This window comes from Taudactylus pleione, unplaced genomic scaffold, assembly GCF_031769625.1.
Source record: "Taudactylus pleione unplaced genomic scaffold, aTauple2 ptg000205l, whole genome shotgun sequence".
NCBI lineage: Eukaryota > Metazoa > Chordata > Amphibia > Anura > Myobatrachidae > Taudactylus > Taudactylus pleione.
The window spans coordinates 4,098,542-4,118,777 of NW_028284607.1; the positions used below are offsets into that span (position 1 = coordinate 4,098,542).

Consider the following 20,236-nt stretch of genomic DNA (forward strand, 5'->3'; position numbering starts at 1 on the left):
CATCACTCTGGTACAAGTTGATCTTTGTCTCATCTGTCCATATGATGTTGTTCCAGAACTGTAATGGCTTTATTAGATGTTGTTTGGCAAACTCTAATCTGGTCTTCCTGTTTTTGAGGGTCACCAATGGTTTACATCTTGTGGTGAACCCTCTATTTTCACTCTTGTGAAGTCTTCTCTTGGTTGTTGACTTTGACACATATACACCTACCTCCTGGAGAGTGTTCTTGATTTGGTCAACTGTTGTGAAGGGGTTTTTCTTCACCAGGGAAATAATTCTTCTGTCATCCACCACAGTTGTTTTCTGTGGTCTTCCAGGTCTTTTGGTGTTGCTAAGCTCTCCGGTGTGTTCTTTCTTTTTAAGAATGTTCCAAACAGTTGATTTGGCCACACCTAATGTTTTTGCTATCTCTCTGATGGGTTTGTTTTGACTTTTCAGCCTAATGATGGCTTGCTTCACTGATAGTGACAGCTCTTTGGATCTCATATTGAGAGTCGACAGCAACTGATTCCAAATGCAAATGTCACCCCTAGAATCAATTCCAGACCTTTTTCCTGCTTAATTGATAATGAATTACCGAGGGAATAGCCCACACCTGTCCATGAAATAGCTTTTGAGTTGATAGTCCCATTACTTTTGGCCCCTTAAAAAGTGGGAGACACATATAGAAACCTTTGTAATTCCTACACCGTTCACCTGATTTGGATGTAATTACCCTCAAATTAAATCTGAAAGTCTGCAGTTAAAGCACATCTTGTTTGTTTCATTTCAAAGCCATTGTGGTGGTGAATAGAGGCCAAAATATGAAAGTTCTGTCAATGTCCCAATATTTATGCACCTGACTGTATATGTAACTATTATTTTTTTAGATTCTATGAAATATTACACTGCCCAACAAAAGAAAAATTGGTTTAGTTACCAAGGATATTTGAATGTATTTAGGTTATTTTGGGGTTGCTGAATTCAAAAATGAAACATTTTTTTTTTAATTGGCTCTAGTTCTTGAGATAATGGATACCCTCAAGTAACAGGGAACTTAAGGCCCGATTCAGAGCTGAACGCTCTGACCAGAGCGCTCGCTCTGAATTAGGGCCCTCCGCTCGCATAGCTGTGGGTTACCACCCACAGCTATAGCGAGCGTCCATGATGATGGTCGCGATGGTCTTGACCATCGCGACCATCGGGCTTGCGACGGAGACCCTGCGGTAGGGTCTCGCTGCCGCAAGCCCTGGAGTGATTTTGGCTCTATCAGAGCCAAAATCACTCCCACTGACATCACTAGTGATGTCAGTGGGGCCGGCTTGAGACGGTAGGCGTTCCCATGGGAACGCCTCCGTCTGGCAGGCACGCCCCCGGCACGCCCACCAAAGGGGGCGTGCTGTCAATCAACATCGACAGCACGCCCCCTTTGGTGCGAGACCCGGAGCGATGGTGAGCCCATGGCTCACCGGGTCTCGCACATGCGCACGACGGAGCATCCTCCGTCGTGCGCATGCGCAGTGGGGAACATCGACCCGCTTGCGAGCGTCCTGCCGCTCGCGAGCGGGTCTGAATGACCCCCTTAGCTATAACGCATACATATGGGCTTTATACCAGGCATATTGGAGCAACACCGATTTTTGCTCCAAGAAGGCGTTTTTACAAAGCATCAAGATTAAGTTTTCAATATTGAGTTATTTACATAACCACAGTTATTGTTATTAATTGTGTTACTTTTTAATACGTGATTTATGGTCAACAATATTAAATGTGTTTAATATAAAATGAATTTTTTATAAACAAGAAGCCCTGACTGTTGTTGTTTTTCTGCCATCTCACGGTCCAGTAGTTTAGTATCACATTAGCGCAGTCTTCTTTGGTTTCTCAATTTCGGAATGAGGACCACAAAGTTACCTCAAAATCTCTCTAATATGATTGCCATTAAAATGAGTGTTGATCAGTGATCTGTCTGTTAATGTGATCTGGCATGATCTTCTTCAGCTATGTGACCTTTTTATTCCAATGTACCAAAAAGCTTGGTAACCTGTTCTTATTATTATACCTAACCTGCTTAGCACTGAAGCAGTTGTGGGGAGACAGAGACCACCAGAATGAGATTAACGAAATGATAACCGAACAAGCAGCCCGCAAATGTGGCCGGAGTCTGGGCGTCCTCGAGCTGCTACGAGAGCGATCCCTACGTTGGCAGATGTATATGCTCCTCACATTGACGACAGCGTTGCAGTTGTGCGGAATCAATGCGGTGAGTCTTGTATACTTTATAAGGACCGAGGATGTAATGATGTACAATGGTTCTCAACTCTTTTAAAAATTGCCCTGATAAGAAAAATATATACAGTATATATTTGCAATGCATGAACATGAAGTATATACAGAACTGATTTGGGGCCATGTACAGAACCCGGTGAGGTAGATACAGATCTGACTGTGGCATATATACAGCACCCTGTGAGAAATATAGGAAACTGATCATGACATATATAAAGATATTTTTATATATATATTTTTATATATATATATTTACACACACACAGAACTGATAATGGCATATATAAAGCACCCTGTTAGGTATACAGCACCTAACTGATCATAGCATATAGACAGCACAGCACCATGTGAATTATAGAAGAACTGATCATGGCTTATTTACAGCACGCTTGGCAGGATATACTAAGTATCACATCTGCGATGCCGTACATTTTGGCAATTATCAGCTACATACAGTACGAGCGATAATATTGCCGGTATGTACCTAGAAATGTACAAGGGATAGCTCTCCAGGTAAGAGCTGTCCTTTGCGATAGAGGGACTTCTGGGTCATAAACCCATAAGTCCCACTGGCGTCTTTCTGACGCAAACTCTGCAGATTTTGGTAACAAATTGGATCCCTCTCAAGGGGAAACGTGAAAAGAGGCTTCTATTAGGTAACCCCTCCGGGTCCAGGCTTCAGAATGTATCGCATATGGAAATGCATCCTGTGAGAGATATGCAGAACTGATTGTGGCATATAACAGCATCCTGTGAGAGATATATAATAAAACTGATTGTGGTCAGGGGCATATCTATAAAGGGTGCAGGGTGTGTGGGGAACACGGGCCCCGACCGCACACCCTGCACCCATAATGTTACTTACCTCTCCGGAGTCCCACGTTGGCGCGGGGGTCCAGCGCTGTAAAATGACTGGAAAATGGCCGCGGCTGCCATTTTCCCGTCGCTTGCGCATGTGCATTACAGGGAAAATGGCCGCCACGGCCATTTTCCCGGTGACCTGTGCATACATTATAGACTCTGGGCACACTCTAGTGCCCAGAGTCTATAACTCCGGCGCTGGCCGCGCACAGCTCAGTGCGCTGCTGGGCGGAGAGGAGGGGGCCCATGTCAGAGACTGCACACGGGCCCCCTCCTCTCTAGAAACGCCCCTGATTGTGGTATATAACAGCACCTTGTGAGAGATATATAATAAAACTGATTGTGGCATAAATCAGCACCCTGTGAGAGATATGCAGAACTGATTGTGGTATATAACAGCATCCTGTGAGAGAGATATAATAAAACTGATTGTGGCATAAAACAGCACCCTGTGTGAACTAGCTATGGTTTATAACAGCATCCTGTGAGGGATATGCAGAACTGCTGTGGTATATAACAGCACCCCGTGAGAGATATGCAGAACTGACTGTGCCATATAACAGCATCCTGTGAGAGGTATACAGAACTGATTGTGGCATATAACAGCATCCTGTGAGAGGTATACAGAACTGATTGTGGCATATAACAGCACCCTGTGTGAGATTTACAGAACTAGCTATGGTTTATAATAACACATACTTACCTACTCTACCGATTCAATAAGGCGCCCCGCTCCTTTTCGCTATTTGGCTGACAAGTTGTCCGCCAGCGGAACTTCTGTAGGACCAGGTGAACTAGAGCGACCCCCAGGAACCTGAGGTGTGGTAGTTTCCAGCACATCCATGGCAACATCTGTAATGGGCATGACACCTCTGCTAATATTTTTGTCTGGCCGTAACCGGGCAAAGTGTTGCGGATTTCTTTCCTCAGACATTAATTGCGCAGAGGTTCTCTCTCCAAAGTGGACTGGCTGTGCTTTTCCACTCTTCTCCCTTTTCGGAGGTAGGGTCTTGGAGACTTTATATTGGTGTTGTCTCTGTGCTTCCTTTAAGAGCTCAACAAATCCTGGGAGATTGCGTCCCAATATGATAGTATAGGGGAGCTTAGGACCAACCGCGGCGACCACCTCATAAAGCTTGCCCCTTTATAGTGAGGCTCACTTGCACCCAGGAGAAGTTTTCTGTGAACCCATGAACGCAGAGTACTTCAACTAACCCTGGCACCTTTCCACTGGCCTGGGCAGGACAGCTGCTGAAATCAGGGTTAGCTCACTCCCTGAGTCTATAATATCTGGGAGTACTCTGCCATTCAATAATACAGTTTCCCACATTAACGGGGGTCTGGAATCTAGGGGTACCATCGTGCAAAAAGCAGGGTACATAGCTAACATACTAGCAAGCCCACACTCCATAGGCTCTGTACTCATAGCAAATGACCCTGGCATTTCCAGCGGCGTTTCCTTGAGGAGGGGTGACAGTTGGGGTCACAGGCCAATGAGGTGCCATCTTAACGGGTCGCCCATTCTCTGTTGACTTTTCTGGTATTTTTGTCATATTTCCTGCGGTCTCATACCGCCCCAATACTGTAATTAATTCCTTTATATTCTGAGGATCAGCGTGTATGACCCAGCGCTGCATATTCCGCCCTAGGGTTCTTAAACACTGGTCTACATTCTGAGCGGTAGTGCGGTCTTCTGGCTGGAGCCAACTCCGCCCTTGTCTGGCGAGTTCTGTAACCTGCTTCCGAATAGGGACCCCTGGAAGTAGGGTTCATTCATGAAAGCACCGCACTTACCCAGAAGGAGTGAGACCTGACCTAGCTAGAATGGCACTTTTAACTAGGTCATATTTCTCTGAATCAGCAGAGGACATATCAGCATAGGTTTTCTGAGCCTCACCAGTGAGATAGGGGTGCAAGTCTATCAGCTCAAGTATCTGCTGGCCACTTTAAAGTTAAACGCTGTGCGACCTTCTCAAATATCAGCAAATACACCTCTGGGTCATCTGAGGCAGACATTTTATTCAGATGCCCAGCAGCATTTGCTATGCCCACTGATTGGGTCACCAATTGTAACATTTGCTCATCTGTCTTTTGGTGAGAGGCCAACAAATTTACTATAGTACAAAAAACTTCCTCCATTTTACAGTGGGAGGTGTATGTACAAGTGTAGGTGCTTTTATATATGAGCAATGACAAGCCAGTATACACAAATAAATATATCTATTTCAGCAAAGCAATTGTTATTCAAGTTTAACACAGAAAAGAAAACGCTGCCTTTTTTTTTCCAGCAATGCAGAGGTTAAACAGCAGTATGTGTGCTCTGCTCAAACAACAGGTGGACTTAATTACACAGCCTGCACTAGCTGGTAAACATAATAATTAGCATTTTGATATGTCTCAAGCACCTTATACCCCTTTTACACCGGAGCTAAAACCTGGGTTTTTGAAGGGTTAACCCGGGCACTTCCCTGGTGTAAAAGGGGAGAGGGTTGGATCGCCAGGTCGAGTGACCCGGCAATCCAAGCCAGGTAAATAGCAGGGTATAACAACCTGCTGTGAGAACAGCGCACTCCGGGTCACGATGACCTGGAGTGCGCTGCTAGCCGGCCGATTGGTCCGCCTTCAGTGGCGCTTGGAGATGACGTCATCTCCAAGCGACCACTTTCACTCCGCAAAAGCCGGGTCTATGCAGACCCGACTGCGGTGTGAGTGGCGCTGACTCGGGAATATCCCGAGTCGGCTCCAGCAAAATTCCGGGTCTGATCCGGATAGGAACTTTGTTCCAACTCCGGGTCAGACCCGGAATTTAGGTGGAAAAGGGGTATAAGTTAAAATAAGGAAAGTAATGTGTGTGTCTATATATATATATGTACATATTGGGAACGAGCACCGTGGAAGATATTTTGGATTGGAGAGTGCCGGCTACCCTAGATTTTGTGTATATATATATATATATATATATATATATATATACATATATATATATATATATATACGTTCCTTACTGTATTTATCAAGTCTCTTGGAGTGCCATCCGTTCTACACTGATGCATGTTTTCATTTGTTGGACGTGCACCCAGAGCCTGTACATTTTTGGATAGGAGTGCCAGCCATTTGTATCATTATATATATATATATATATATATATATATATATATATATATACATATATAAAAATGTGTGTGTATATATATATTACACATATGTGTGTGTAAGCAGGAGCAGTTTTATATATGTATATGTATGTTTGATATTCATATATCTGTATGTGTATATATATATATATATATATATATATACAGTATATTTATATATCGATAGATATCGCAGAGCCTCTGGTTACAGGGGGTAACTGACCGTCGATGGTTTGCAAACCATCGATGGTCTGCCTGAAAACAAGTGGTTTGCCATTGCTGGTGGCCATCAATGTTGCACCATCGATGGCAACACTCAATTGATTTTTAGGAAACATCGGCAATTGTGGGCTACACAGATCTCGACCAATCGCTAAACAATTGATGGCTTCTAATGATGGTTGAACCATCGATGGTATAGCTGTCAATGGCCATCACTACAGTATAACATAAAAATTGCTATTTTTATGGTATACTGTGTCTTAAAAAAAAAAAAATTCAAATAAAATAGTGATGGATAAGTTTCAAATTATGTTCTTGACCTAATTCAATCATAAAAGAAACCGACAATTTTGGAGCGGTTTTTGGAAAAATAATTTGTCAGTTAAGCGGTTAAGGCTGCTTAGGACATGATCTGAACATTCACAAAATTTACTGAATTTGTGCCACACAAACTTCAAAAAGCAATGAAATTACGATCATTAAGGCTGACGCCTTAATGGACGTGTTCCTTGCGTAAAACAGATATGGTATGCCATGACATCATGTGGTTAACTGCAGATTCAGCACTCTCACAGAGTGAGATTGCTGTCACTCACAAAATGGTGGAGCTGCTAATTCACAGAATTGTGTGCTCATTGGAATACACACATGCAGTCTATGCAACTGAGGTCTGAGCAGTTATGTGGCACACATATCCCACAATCTTCCCATTCAGTCACCACAAAAATTTTACTGAGTTCCAACATCCTTCTCACTCCATACATCCATCTCATTCAATATACACATTCAGCTTCCCAATTGCTAAAACTATCATACTGTGTATATACATTAGGGGTGAGCGGGTTCGGATTTCTAAAATCCGAACCCCCCCGAGCCCCCCCGATCCGAGTCCGATCCGAGTCAGGCTCGACTTTTCCCGCCTGACTCGGATCTGAAATCGAGGCAAAACATCATCATCCCGCCTTCCGAGTCTCGCGGGTTTTGGATCCTATATAAGGTACCCGCGTCTGCGCCATTTTCTCACTCGGCTGTGGACAGTGAAGAGGGAGGGTGGGAGTTAGGGCTGTGTAGTGTAGTGTAGTGTAGTGCTGCTGTTGTCCACTACTTCAAAGTCCATAGGGGCTGGCTGTGTTGTGCTGTGCTGCTGTTGTTAATAGGGGCTGTGTCCACTACTTCAAAGTCCATAGGGGCTGGCTGGACTGTGTTGTGCAGTCAGTTCTCCATAGGGGCTGTGTCCACTCCAAAGTCCTGTGCAGTGTCCCAGTCCTAAAGGAGAGCTGTAGTGTTGTCCAGGGGGTGCTCTGTCCATCAGGGGCGCTCCCCCCAAGTGCTAAAAAAATAATATATTTTCTGTGTTTGTGAATTGTGTGCGCAGTAGCCGCACGTGCATCAACAAAGTAGTGCCAAGCGTGCGCCTGTGTCATAAGTAAAGGGCCGGCTGGCTTGACCGTTAAAGGGTGCTGTAACCCCCGAAAGTACACTCCAGTCCAAACCAAAAAAAAATTATTTTCTGTGTTTGTGAATTGTGTGCGCAGTAGCCGCACGTGCATCAACAAAGTAGTGCCAAGCGTGCGCCTGTGTCATAAGTAAAGGGCCGGCTGGCTTGACCGTTAAGGGTGCTGTAACCCCCGAAAGTACACTCCAGTCCAAACCAAAAAAAAAATTATTTTCTGTGTTTGTGAATTGTGTGCGCAGTAGCCGCACGTGCATCAACAAAGTAGTGCCAAGCGTGCGCCTGTGTCATAAGTAAAGGGCCGGCTGGCTTGACCGTTAAGGGTGCTGTAACCCCCGAAAGTACACTCCAGTCCAAACCAAAAAAAAAATTATTTTCTGTGTTTGTGAATTGTGTGCGCAGTAGCCGCACGTGCATCAACAAAGTAGTGCCAAGCGTGCGCCTGTGTCATAAGTAAAGGGCCGGCTGGCTTGACCGTTAAAGGGTGCTGTAACCCCCAAAGTACACTCCAGTCCAAACCAAAAAAAATATTATTTTCTGTGTTTGTGAATTGTGTGCGCAGTAGCCGCACGTGCATCAACAAAGTAGTGCCAAGCGTGCGCCTGTGTCATAAGTAAAGGGCCGGCTGGCTTGACCGTTAAAGGGTGCTGTAACCCCCAAAGTACACTCCAGTCCAAACCAAAAAAAATATTATTTTCTGTGTTTGTGAATTGTGTGCGCAGTAGCCGCACGTGCATCAACAAAGTAGTGCCAAGCGTGCGCCTGTGTCATAAGTAAAGGGCCGGCTGGCTTGACCGTTAAAGGGTGCTGTAACCCCCAAAGTACACTCCAGTCCAAACCAAAAAAAAAATTATTTTCTGTGTTTGTGAATTGTGTGCGCAGTAGCCGCACGTGCATCAACAAAGTAGTGCCAAGCGTGCGCCTGTGTCATAAGTAAAGGGCCGGCTGGCTTGACCGTTAAAGGGTGCTGTAACCCCCAAAGTACACTCCAGTCCAAACCAAAAAAAAAATTATTTTCTGTGTTTGTGAATTGTGTGCGCAGTAGCCGCACGTGCATCAACAAAGTAGTGCCAAGCGTGCGCCTGTGTCATAAGTAAAGGGCCGGCTGGCTTGACCATTAAAGGGTGCTGTAACCCCCGAAAGTACACTCCAGTCCAAACCAAAAAAAAATTATTTTCTGTGTTTGTGAATTGTGTGCGCAGTAGCCGCACGTGCATCAACAAAGTAGTGCCAAGCGTGCGCCTGTGTCATAAGTAAAGGGCCGGCTGGCTTGACCGTTAAGGGTGCTGTAACCCCCGAAAGTACACTCCAGTCCAAACCAAAAAAAAAATTATTTTCTGTGTTTGTGAATTGTGTGCGCAGTAGCCGCACGTGCATCAACAAAGTAGTGCCAAGCGTGCGCCTGTGTCATAAGTAAAGGGCCGGCTGGCTTGACCGTTAAAGGGTGCTGTAACCCCCAAAGTACACTCCAGTCCAAACCAAAAAAAATATTATTTTCTGTGTTTGTGAATTGTGTGCGCAGTAGCCGCACGTGCATCAACAAAGTAGTGCCAAGCGTGCGCCTGTGTCATAAGTAAAGGGCCGGCTGGCTTGACCGTTAAAGGGTGCTGTAACCCCCAAAGTACACTCCAGTCCAAACCAAAAAAAATATTATTTTCTGTGTTTGTGAATTGTGTGCGCAGTAGCCGCACGTGCATCAACAAAGTAGTGCCAAGCGTGCGCCTGTGTCATAAGTAAAGGGCCGGCTGACTTGACCGTTAAAGGGTGCTGTAACCCCCAAAGTACACTCCAGTCCAAACCAAAAAAAAAATTATTTTCTGTGTTTGTGAATTGTGTGCGCAGTAGCCGCACGTGCATCAACAAAGTAGTGCCAAGCGTGCGCCTGTGTCATAAGTAAAGGGCCGGCTGGCTTGACCGTTAAAGGGTGCTGTAACCCCCAAAGTACACTCCAGTCCAAACCAAAAAAAAAATTATTTTCTGTGTTTGTGAACTGTGTGCGCAGTAGCCGCACGTGCATCAACAAAGTAGTGCCAAGCGTGCGCCTGTGTCATAAGTAAAGGGCCGGCTGGCTTGACCGTTAAAGGGTGCTGTAACCCCCGAAAGTACACTCCAGTCCAAACCAAAAGAAAATTATTTTCTGTGTTTGTGAATTGTGTGCGCAGTAGCCGCACGTGCATCAACAAAGTAGTGCCAAGCGTGCGCCTGTGTCATAAGTAAAGGGCCGGCTGGCTTGACCGTTAAAGGGTGCTGTAACCCCCAAAGTACACTCCAGTCCAAACCAAAAAAAATATTATTTTCTGTGTTTGTGAATTGTGTGCGCAGTAGCCGCACGTGCATCAACAAAGTAGTGCCAAGCGTGCGCCTGTGTCATAAGTAAAGGGCCGGCTGGCTTGACCGTTAAAGGGTGCTGTAACCCCCGAAAGTACACTCCCGTCCAAACCAAAAAAAAAATTTTTTTCTGTGTTTGTGAATTGTGTGCGCAGTAGCCGCACGTGCATCAACAAAGTAGTGCCAAGCGTGCGCCTGTGTCATAAGTAAAGGGCCGGCTGGCTTGACCGTTAAGGGTGCTGTAACCCCCGAAAGTACACTCCAGTCCAAACCAAAAAAAAATTATTTTCTGTGTTTGTGAATTGTGTGCGCAGTAGCCGCACGTGCATCAACAAAGTAGTGCCAAGAGTGCGCCTGTGTCATAAGTAAAGGGCCGGCTGGCTTGACCGGTAAAGGGTGCTGTAACCCACAAAGTACACTCCAGTCCAAACCAAAAAAAAAATTATTTTCTGTGTTTAGCCGCACGTATATATCAAATCGATATAACATAAATGGAGGACCAAACTTTCTCCGATAAAAATAAAATAGAGAAAGATCAAGAACCACTTCCTCCTAGTGCTGAAGCTGCTGCCACTAGTCATGACATAGACGATAACATGCCATCAACGTCGTCTGCCAAGGCCGATGCCCAATGTCATAGTAGAGGGCACATACAATCCCAAATGGCAAAGTTCAGGAAAATGACCTTGAAAAAGACATTTAAATCAGCTGAAGAGAAACGTAAACTTGCCAATATGCCATTTACGACACGGAGTGGCAAGGAACGGCTAAGGTCGATCCCTAGTATGTTCATGACTAGTGGTTCAGCTTCACATGACGATGGAAGCCCTCCTCCCACTAAAAAAATCAAAAGAGTTAAGCTGGCAAAAGCACAGCGAAGAACTGTGCTTTCTAAGAAGATATCACAAATCCCCAAGGAGAGTCCAAGTGTGGTGGTGGTTGCGATGCCTGACCTTCCCAGCACTGGACGTGAAGAGGTGGCTCTTTCCACCATTTGCACGCCCCCTGCAAGTGCTGAAAGGAGCACCCACAGTCCACTTGCTGATATGCAAATTGAAGATGTCACTGTTGAAGTACAACAGGATGAGGATACTGGTGTAGCTGGCGCTGAGGAGGAAGTTGGCGAGGAGGATTCTGATGGTGATGTGGTTTGTTTAAATCAGGCTCCGGGGGAGACAGTTGTTGTCCGTGGGATGAAAAAGCCCATCACGGTCATGCCTGGGCAGAAGACCAAACATTCCACCTCTTTGGTCTGGCAATATTTCTATCCAAATCCGGACAACAACTGTCTTGCCATATGTACCATATGTAAAGGTGAAATAAGTAGGGGTAGGGACGTCAACCACCTAGGAACATCCTCCCTTATACGGCACCTGCAGCGCGTTCATAAAAAGTTACTGTCAAGTTCAGAAACTTTGGCTAAGACCGTAAGCAGTCCAGGGACACCTAAATCCCGTTGTCCTGTTGTATCCAAGCGCCTGCAAACCACACCGTCAACTCCCTCCTCGTCAATTTCCTCCTTAGTCAGGATCGGAAGTAGTCCTGCAGGCCATGTCACTGGCATGACTGACTCTCCTATCCGGGATTCCTCTGGAGGATCCTGCATTGCTACGCCTACTGCTGCCGCTGCTGCTGTTGCTGCTGCTGGGAGTCGTTCATCATCCCAGAGAGGAAGTAGGAACACCACTACTTTTACTAAACAATTGACCCTCCAACAGTCCTTAGCGAGGAGGATGAAGTACGACAGCAGTCATCCTGAAGCAAAACGTATAACTGAGGCCTTGACTGCTATGTTGGTGTTAGACGTGCGTCCGGTATCCGCCATTAGTGCAGTGGGATTTAGACAATTGATGGAGGTAGTGTGTCCCCGGTTCCAAATCCCGTCTAGATTCCACTTCACTAGGCAGGCGATACCGAGACTGTACAGAAACGTCAGAAAAAGTGTCCTCAGTGTCCTGAAAAATGCCGTTGTACACAATGTCCACTTAACCACGGACATGTGGACAAGTGGAACAGGGCAGACTAAGGACTATATGACTGTGACAGCCCACTGGGTAGATGTATCACCTTACGCAGCAACAGCAGCAGCGTCACCAGTAGCAGCATCTCAGAAACGCCAGCTCGTTACAAGGCAGGCTACGCTGTGTATCACCGGTTTCAGTAAGAGGCACACCGCCGACAACCTCTTAGAGAAACTGAGGGAAATCATCGCCCAGTGGCTTACCCCACTTAGACTCTCCTGGGGATTTGTGATATCTGACAACGCCACCAATATTGTGCGGGCATTACATCTGGGCAAATTCCAGCACGTCCCATGTTTTGCTCACACAATAAACTTGGTGGTGCAGAATTTTCTGAAAAGCGACAGGGGCGTGCAGGAGACGCTTTGGGTGGCCCGAAAAATTTCTGGCCACTTTCGCCATTCAGCGACTGCGTGCCGAAGACTGGAGCGCCAGCAAACACTCTTGAACCTGCCCCGCCATCACCTGAAGCAAGAGGTTGTGACGCGGTGGAACTCAACCCTCTATATGCTTCAGAGGATGGAGGAGCAGCAAAAGGCCATACAAGCCTATACATCCACCTATGACATAGGCAAAGGAGGGGGTATGCACCTGACTCAAGCGCAGTGGAGAATGATTTCCGTGTTGTGCAAGGTTCTCCAGCCCTTCGAACTTGCCACACGTGAAGTCAGTTCAGACACAGCCAGCTTGAGTCAGGTCATTCCCCTCATCAGGCTTTTGCAGAAGCAGCTGGAGAAAGTGAAGGAGGAGCTAAGACGGAGCGATTCCGCTCGGCATGTGGGACTTGTGGATGAAGCCCTTCATTCGCTTTGCCAGGATTCCAGGGTGGTCAATCTGTTGAAATCAGACCACTACATTTTGGCCACCGTGCTTGATCCTAGGTTTAAAGCCTATGTGGTGTCTCTCTTTCCGGCCGACACAAGCCTGCAGAGGTGCAAAGACCTGCTGGTGAACACACTGTCAGCTGAAGCGGAACGTGACACGTCAACGGCTCCTTCTTCATTTTCTCCCGCAACTGGGGCTGCCAGGAAAAAACTTAGGTATCCTAAGCAACCCGCTGGCGGTGATGCAGGGCAGGCAGGACCAAGTTTGGACATCTGGTCCGGACTGAAGGACCTGGCAACAATTTCTGACATGTCTACTGTCACTGCATATGATACTGTCACCATTGACAGAATGGTGGAGGATTACATCGGTGACAGCATCCAAGTAGGCATGTCAGACAGTCCATACCTGTACTGGCAGGAAAAAGAGGCAATTTGGAGGCCCCTGTACAAGCTGGCTCTATTTTACCTGAGTTGCCCCCCCTCCAGTGTGTACTCCGAAAGAGTGTTTAGTGCAGCCGGGAACCTTGTCAGCGAAAGGCGTAGGAGGTTGCTTCCACAGAATGTGGAGAAGATGATGTTCATCAAAATGAATTATCAGCTCTTCCAGGCAGACCAGCCTCCAGAAGGTACAGAGGGACCTGTGGTGGTGGATTCAAGTGGGGACGAGTTAATACTTTGTGAGGATGAGGATGTACACACTGAAGAGGGTGAGGAATCGGTGGATGAGGAGGATGAGGATGACATCTTGCCTCCGTAGAGCCAGTTTGTGCAGGGACACATTAATTGCCAGCTTGTTTTGTGGGGGCCCAAACGAACCAATCATTTCAGCCACAGTTGTGTGGCAGACCCTGGCGCTGAAATGATTGATTTGTTAAAGTGTGCATGTCCTGTTTATACAACATAAGGGTGGGTGGGAGGGCCCAAGGACAATTCCATCTTGCACTTCTTTTTTTTCTTTGCATTATGTACAGTTTGGGGCCTAGTTTTTCTAACTGCCATCCTGTCTGCCACTGCAGTGTCACTCCTAGATGGGTCACGTGTTTGTGCCGCCCACTCGTGTCGCTTAGCATAGTCATCCAGCTACCTCGGTGCAACCTTTTGGACATGAAAACACTATTGTGAGGTGTGAGGTGTTCAGAATAGACTGGAAATGAGTGGAAATTAAGGTTATTGAGGTTAATAATAGCATAGGAGCAGAGAAACCAACAAATTCTGTGATTTTAGCTGTTTTTATGCTTTTTTTCAAAAAAATACAGATCCAAAACACAAAACCCAGAACCCAAAACACGGAAGGGTGGTTTTGGCAAAACCAATCCAGATCCAAAACACGAAGAAAGATCCAGATCCAAAACCAAAACACAAAACACGAAAAGTGGCCGGTGCACACCCCTAATATACATGTACACTATCTTCGCCTCCATGCTGCTATAACTTCCCCAATCCCTACAGCTGTGTGTTCTCCCAACTGTGCTAGTCTGCACGCCCTGATCCAAACCAATTTGTCTTTCCCCATGTGCACCGCCCTGTCTTCTTGCATCCGTGCCACTCTTTCCTTCAATCTGTACCACTGCCTTGCACCCAGCCACGTCACTCTGTCTTCCCCCTATCTCTGCCACTCTTTATTCCTCCATCTGCACCACTCTGTCCCCCACAACCGTGCCACTCTGTCTTTTCCCCCCCATCCGCACCAATCTGTCTTCTCCAATCCCTATTGTTGTGTGTTCACCTATTGTGCTAGTCTGTATTCCTCATCCATACCATACTTGCCTACTTTTGAAAAAGCATTTCAGCGAGATTTTGAAAGCAACACCTATTAGCGCGGCGGTAAAGTGGGCATGTACTGCTACATCTGAGAGGCGTGTCATAACATTGATTCACATCCACATGTAAATGAGCTCCAAAGCAGTTAGTCAGATCTACTTGTTGATAAAAACACTGATACTTCTCAGAAAATACATGTAACCATAGGGATCATTGTGCCTTATAACCAATGCAGGGAAATTATACTAATGATCCCATTTGAATGTATATATCTCTGTTTTTTTTTATATAACAATGTCATAATGGGGGTAAGGTGAAATGAGGGAGATTGGTAGACTCTTCAGGGAGACAGGGAGATTGTTGCTATTTCAGGGAGTCTCCCTGACAATGAGGGAGAGTTGGCAAGTATGATCCACACCAATCTGTCTTTCCCATCTGCGCTGCTCTATCTTCCCACATAAATGCTACTCTGTATTCCCCATTCATGTTGCTCTGTTCCCCCAAACCGTGCCACTCCATGTGCACCACTGTTTTCAACCCATCGGCATCACTTTGGCCCGCCCCCATCTGTACTGCTTAAGCTTCACCTCTGCACGCCTTTCTGTCTGCCTCATCCACAATGCCCTGTCTTCTCCCCCCCTCCACCATACTCTGATCTCATCTGCGCAGCTCTATATTCTGCTCAGACCTCAGTTGCATAGACTGCATGTGTGTATTCCAATGAGCACACAATTTTGTGAATTAGCAGCTCCACCATTTTGTGAGTGACAGCAATCTCACTCTGTGAGAGTGCTGGATCTGCAGTTAACCACATGGTGTCATGGCATACCATATCTGTATTACGCAAGGAACACGTCCATTAAGGCAGCCTTAATGATCGTAATTTCATTACTTTTTGAAGTTTGTGTGGCACAAATTCAGTAGGTTTTGTGAATTTTCAGATCATGTCTAAGCAGCCTTAATGGGACATGTGAAACCGTAAGGTTTTCTGTCTATGGAATTTCATAGCTTTTTTATAATTTATTAACCATCAGGGCTTTGATGAGAAACCTGGGTCACCTGCAGGGCAGTAGGACAACAAATAGGTACCCTAGCACGGGTGGAGGAGCAGACAGCACACAGGAGGTGTTTTAAGGGTGCAGAGGGAGAGACGGCTGTGGGGCAGGCTTCAGGTGTGAGGGGCAGTGGCAGCAGCGGGGGTGTGAAGCAGTGGCAGCAACAGGACCATGCACAGAAGCATCAGCAGGGGACAGAGGGATTCACTGGTGCTGGGCATGCACCTCAGAAAATCAAATCAATAAAACACAGATGCATGGATGTATCTATCTATATATATATATATATATATGTGAGATCCATCCATGCATTGTTTTAAAAAATTAATGTGTAATATAAAAATAAATGAGGTGCCCCCACAGCACAACCAGCATCGACCTTTGGAGACCCAATGCTGATTGTGCTAAACACGGGGGATAAATGACGTAGGGGTTCCCCGTATAAAGCACAACCAGCACCAGGCTAATCAGAGCCAGTCCTGCTTACCAAAATACAGGGGACAAACGACGTAGGGGTCCCCTAAAAAAAACGGAATTCTCCCATAGAGAATTCCGGAGGGAGGGGGCATGGTGTTTAAGGGGCTCCACCTCAAAAGCTATTGGAGGTACGGAGCTGAAATTTGGCATGGGCTGGTAGAATTGTTGCACGATGCTGCATGCCAAATTTCAGGGCAAAAACAAAAAATGAGGACTTGGGAGTAATCTAAATTTCCAACTGTCAGTTTTTTCTGACACTCAATTAGGACCACTTTTCTGCTGTTCTCTATGGTGGATTTTTGGGAAGGCATAACTCAGGGTAGGGGGCGAAATTAGACTTGGGGTTTGTTTTATTAGGTAACTATTGTTCAATGGTAGGTGTTTTGGGGTTTAGGTAATTGAGAAAGTTACAGTTTTTAAACTATTACCTCACGAATACGCCATTATAGAGATAGGAAGTTTCAACTTGATGCACAGCCTCAGTAGGAGCGTCTATCAGGTGTACTTACTGTGGCTTCACTTGGGTTCACCAAGATGGCAGGTCAGTGCGGGCGGTAGCGGTGGATAGGCTCGGGGGAGAAAGCAGCCGTAAGTTACGGCAGGAACCATGGGGGGCAGAAGGCATTAGCTGTGGTCGGGACCCGGGGGGGCGTTAGTGGTGCAGGCGGAAGGACCCGGGGGAGGTAGCAGCAGACAGATGCAGGCTCGGACCTGAAAGATCCGTGACACCTGCATCTTTGTATAAATAAACACAGAAGCACGGACGGGATCAGTGAGACCCATATATGCTTTTGTGATTAAAAAAAATCCCTGTGTACACAAAAAAAAAAAAATGGTGTGACCCTACCCCCCCCCCCGCCCCCCCAAACGACAACCAGCACCGTGCTATGGTGACCCAGTACTGGTTGTGCTAAATACAGGGAACAAATGACATAGGGGAACCCCGTCTGAAGCACGGGACATGGTGATAGAGACAGTTGGTATAAATGGATAGGAATAAATATGCAAGTGATACTCAGCCTTTCCGAAATTCCACTGCAAAAGAGGCTGAGCTGCCCTCTAACCCTGCCTTATATATCCTCCATTTAACTCCTCCTATCCCTCTGCCTATAGGATGAACTGACCACCTGACACAAACCCTTCACTCAGCCAACAGGCTGTCATATACAAAACACCTTGCAGAAACCATCAATCTTATCTATCCTCAATCCTATACAGATTTCGTCTACCAATAGCTACCTAATAAAACAAACCCCAAGTCTAAATTCGCCACCTACCCTGAGTTTTGCCTTCCCCCAAAAAAAACATAGACTATAGCAGAAAAGTGGTCCTAATTGAGAACATCAGAAAAATGTGACAGTTGGAACTTTAGATTACTCCCAAGTCCTCACTTTTTAAGTTTATGCCCTGAAATTTGGCATACAGCACCGAGCGACAATTCTACCCACCCGTGCCAAATTTCAGTTTGGTACCTCAAATAGCTTTTAAGATGTAGCCCCTTAAACACCATGACCCCCCTCCGGAATTCTCTATGGGAGAATTGCAGTTTTTTTACACGCAGCCTTAATATAAGGGCACGACTGTGCCATTATAATCTTGGCAACAGCACTGATAGGGTTGTACAAGGGAGATATACTTGTCCCAGATTTCTGATTTATATGTATTAAAAACCCTAGGAAAATGTCTGTGATTGCAAAACAGACTTGCTAGACATTTGGGCTTTAGTAAAAGCAAGTCAAAGGTTCCTGGGGTTATGGATGGAGAGTGAGTATGGGCTCCAACCATTATACCCATTTTGGCTTTTCAGGTCTACAGCCTGAAAACAGGCTAATTAGTACTTGCAGGGGTCCAGCTGGAGGCTCGTGTCCTTGTCGCTTGGGTGCGCTGGTGTTGGACTGGGGGCGTTGTGCTGTGGTGCCCGTGCGGTCCTGGCTTCTCAAGGTAGGATCACATGTGTGGGTGTTTCACCGGTGGTTTGTCTCACTCGTACTGGTGCGTGGCGTCACCTTGTCGGTGGTGTGGGCGGGGGTGGTGGCTACCATGGCAGGTAACTTTCATTGTCTTGGTTTTGGGTCAGGACTCTTCTTGGGGGGGCAAACCTGCGGCTCTCACCCATGTGTCCGCGTGTTCCTCACTGTGTGCTGGTGACAGGCTAGGAACATGAAAAAGCCATGGTGGTATGGAGATCTCCATACCACCATGGCTTCTCACCGGTTTTTGTAATGTATTACCTTTATGCACTTGAAATATGTGACCCAGGGTACTAATTGAAGCCATTTGTACATGTTTAATACAACCTTTCTATTTTTGCATATTATGCATTGTGTGCTGGTTTTTCCTTTTTGGATATACTGCAATATTACATACCATTACCAAGCACCCCTTTCTTGATATATCCGTAGATTAGTGTGCAATCCTTGTATTTTTTCTATATATATATATATATATATATATATATATATATATATATACACAGTAATTGGGAGGGATCTGGGAGTTGGACAGTTTTTCTCCTGATACGACTTGAAAATGATGTGTGCTTTAATCGCAGATCTCCTACCACAACTGCATGTAGTATAAATACAGTACCCTGTAAGTTATATCTAATATTTACTGTTTTTAGATTTATTTCTATGCTGACGAAGTTTTCAGAGCTGCCGGCTTTCCAGACACCACAATTCCGTACCTGAGAGTGGGGGTGGGAGTGTGCGAGTCCTCATCAGTGATCCTCTGTGTAAGTGAACACAACACTTTTCTTTGTACCTTTCTTCATTTCAGTAGCAAAAAAAATTGAGTTTAATCAATACCCACAGCTGCCAACATTTAAAAACTTTCTAGGTACCCTTTGCTGCCGGCTAGTTACAGCTAAGAATTACATGCAATTTACTGAGATCAATTCTAATCTATTTTTTATATATTTTAAGTTACAAATCACAGATTTAAGAACAGGTGGTGAATATTGCATCCAATAAGTGATATCATGGGTAAGAGGAATTGTACTGAACAGACAGTGTTAGGGTCTGCCATGGCAAGAAGGGAGGCTTATAACCTGTCTTGGTCGCCTAACATTCAGACAGCACCAAGGTTTTAGTTGAACAGAATAGTCAAAAAATAACATAATTAGTGACTGATGAATATTAAACTAGAAAGGTATGAAGTACTGTACTGTATATCCAACAAGACAAACAGTAAAAAAGAAACTGAGAAAACCTACATGTACTGTACATAAACACCACACAACATAGTAGCAATGAGACGGATACTCGAAGGCGTCAGGCCACCACAACATTAAATCAAAATAATAATAGGTGTATATACCAGCAGGATAAAGAGAAGCTCTGTTCTATAGAAAGGATCAGTGTGATTCTTACTAAGAAATATACAGTCTGAATAGGAGATACCCCAGCACCCAACAAAGGACCAAACCACACAGATATTAACCTGCCTCAATCACACATGGAAAACAAAATATAACAATAAACAAAAACCACCCCCCAGATTTCCCCACCCTGTATACCATATCCCCACTTACAGCACACCTAGTTCCACAAACAAACCCCCACCTCCACCACTACACTATATTACCTAAACCCCATAGCTCAAGAAAATTAGGGCAACTACACCCATGTACCTTAAGGCCATGGTGCATTCTGCCCAGGATAAAAGGGGTCAATGGAGAGACTCCCAATGATAACAAACTAATATATCTCAAAGAAGTATAAAATTAAGACAAACAGCAAAAAAAACAGGAGAAAAGGATCACAGATTAAAGATTAAACCCTGGGGGGAGTGAAGTACTAGCGGATAATATAAAGATAGATACAGGTA

The 20,236-nt window shown here is 45.5% G+C and overlaps 1 protein-coding gene across 1 annotated transcript in view; it reads left to right on the forward strand.

The window, feature by feature from the left end:
• The window catches only part of LOC148517976 (solute carrier family 2, facilitated glucose transporter member 5-like), a 56,883-nt gene that overhangs the window by 11,491 nt on the left and 25,156 nt on the right, over positions 1 to 20,236 (forward strand). The window contains exons 6-7 of the mRNA XM_088477956.1: positions 2,056 to 2,243; positions 19,032 to 19,142. Of these exons, the coding sequence (XP_088334082.1) occupies positions 2,056 to 2,243; positions 19,032 to 19,142 (299 nt within the window). The remainder of the gene's footprint in view (positions 1 to 2,055; positions 2,244 to 19,031; positions 19,143 to 20,236) is intronic.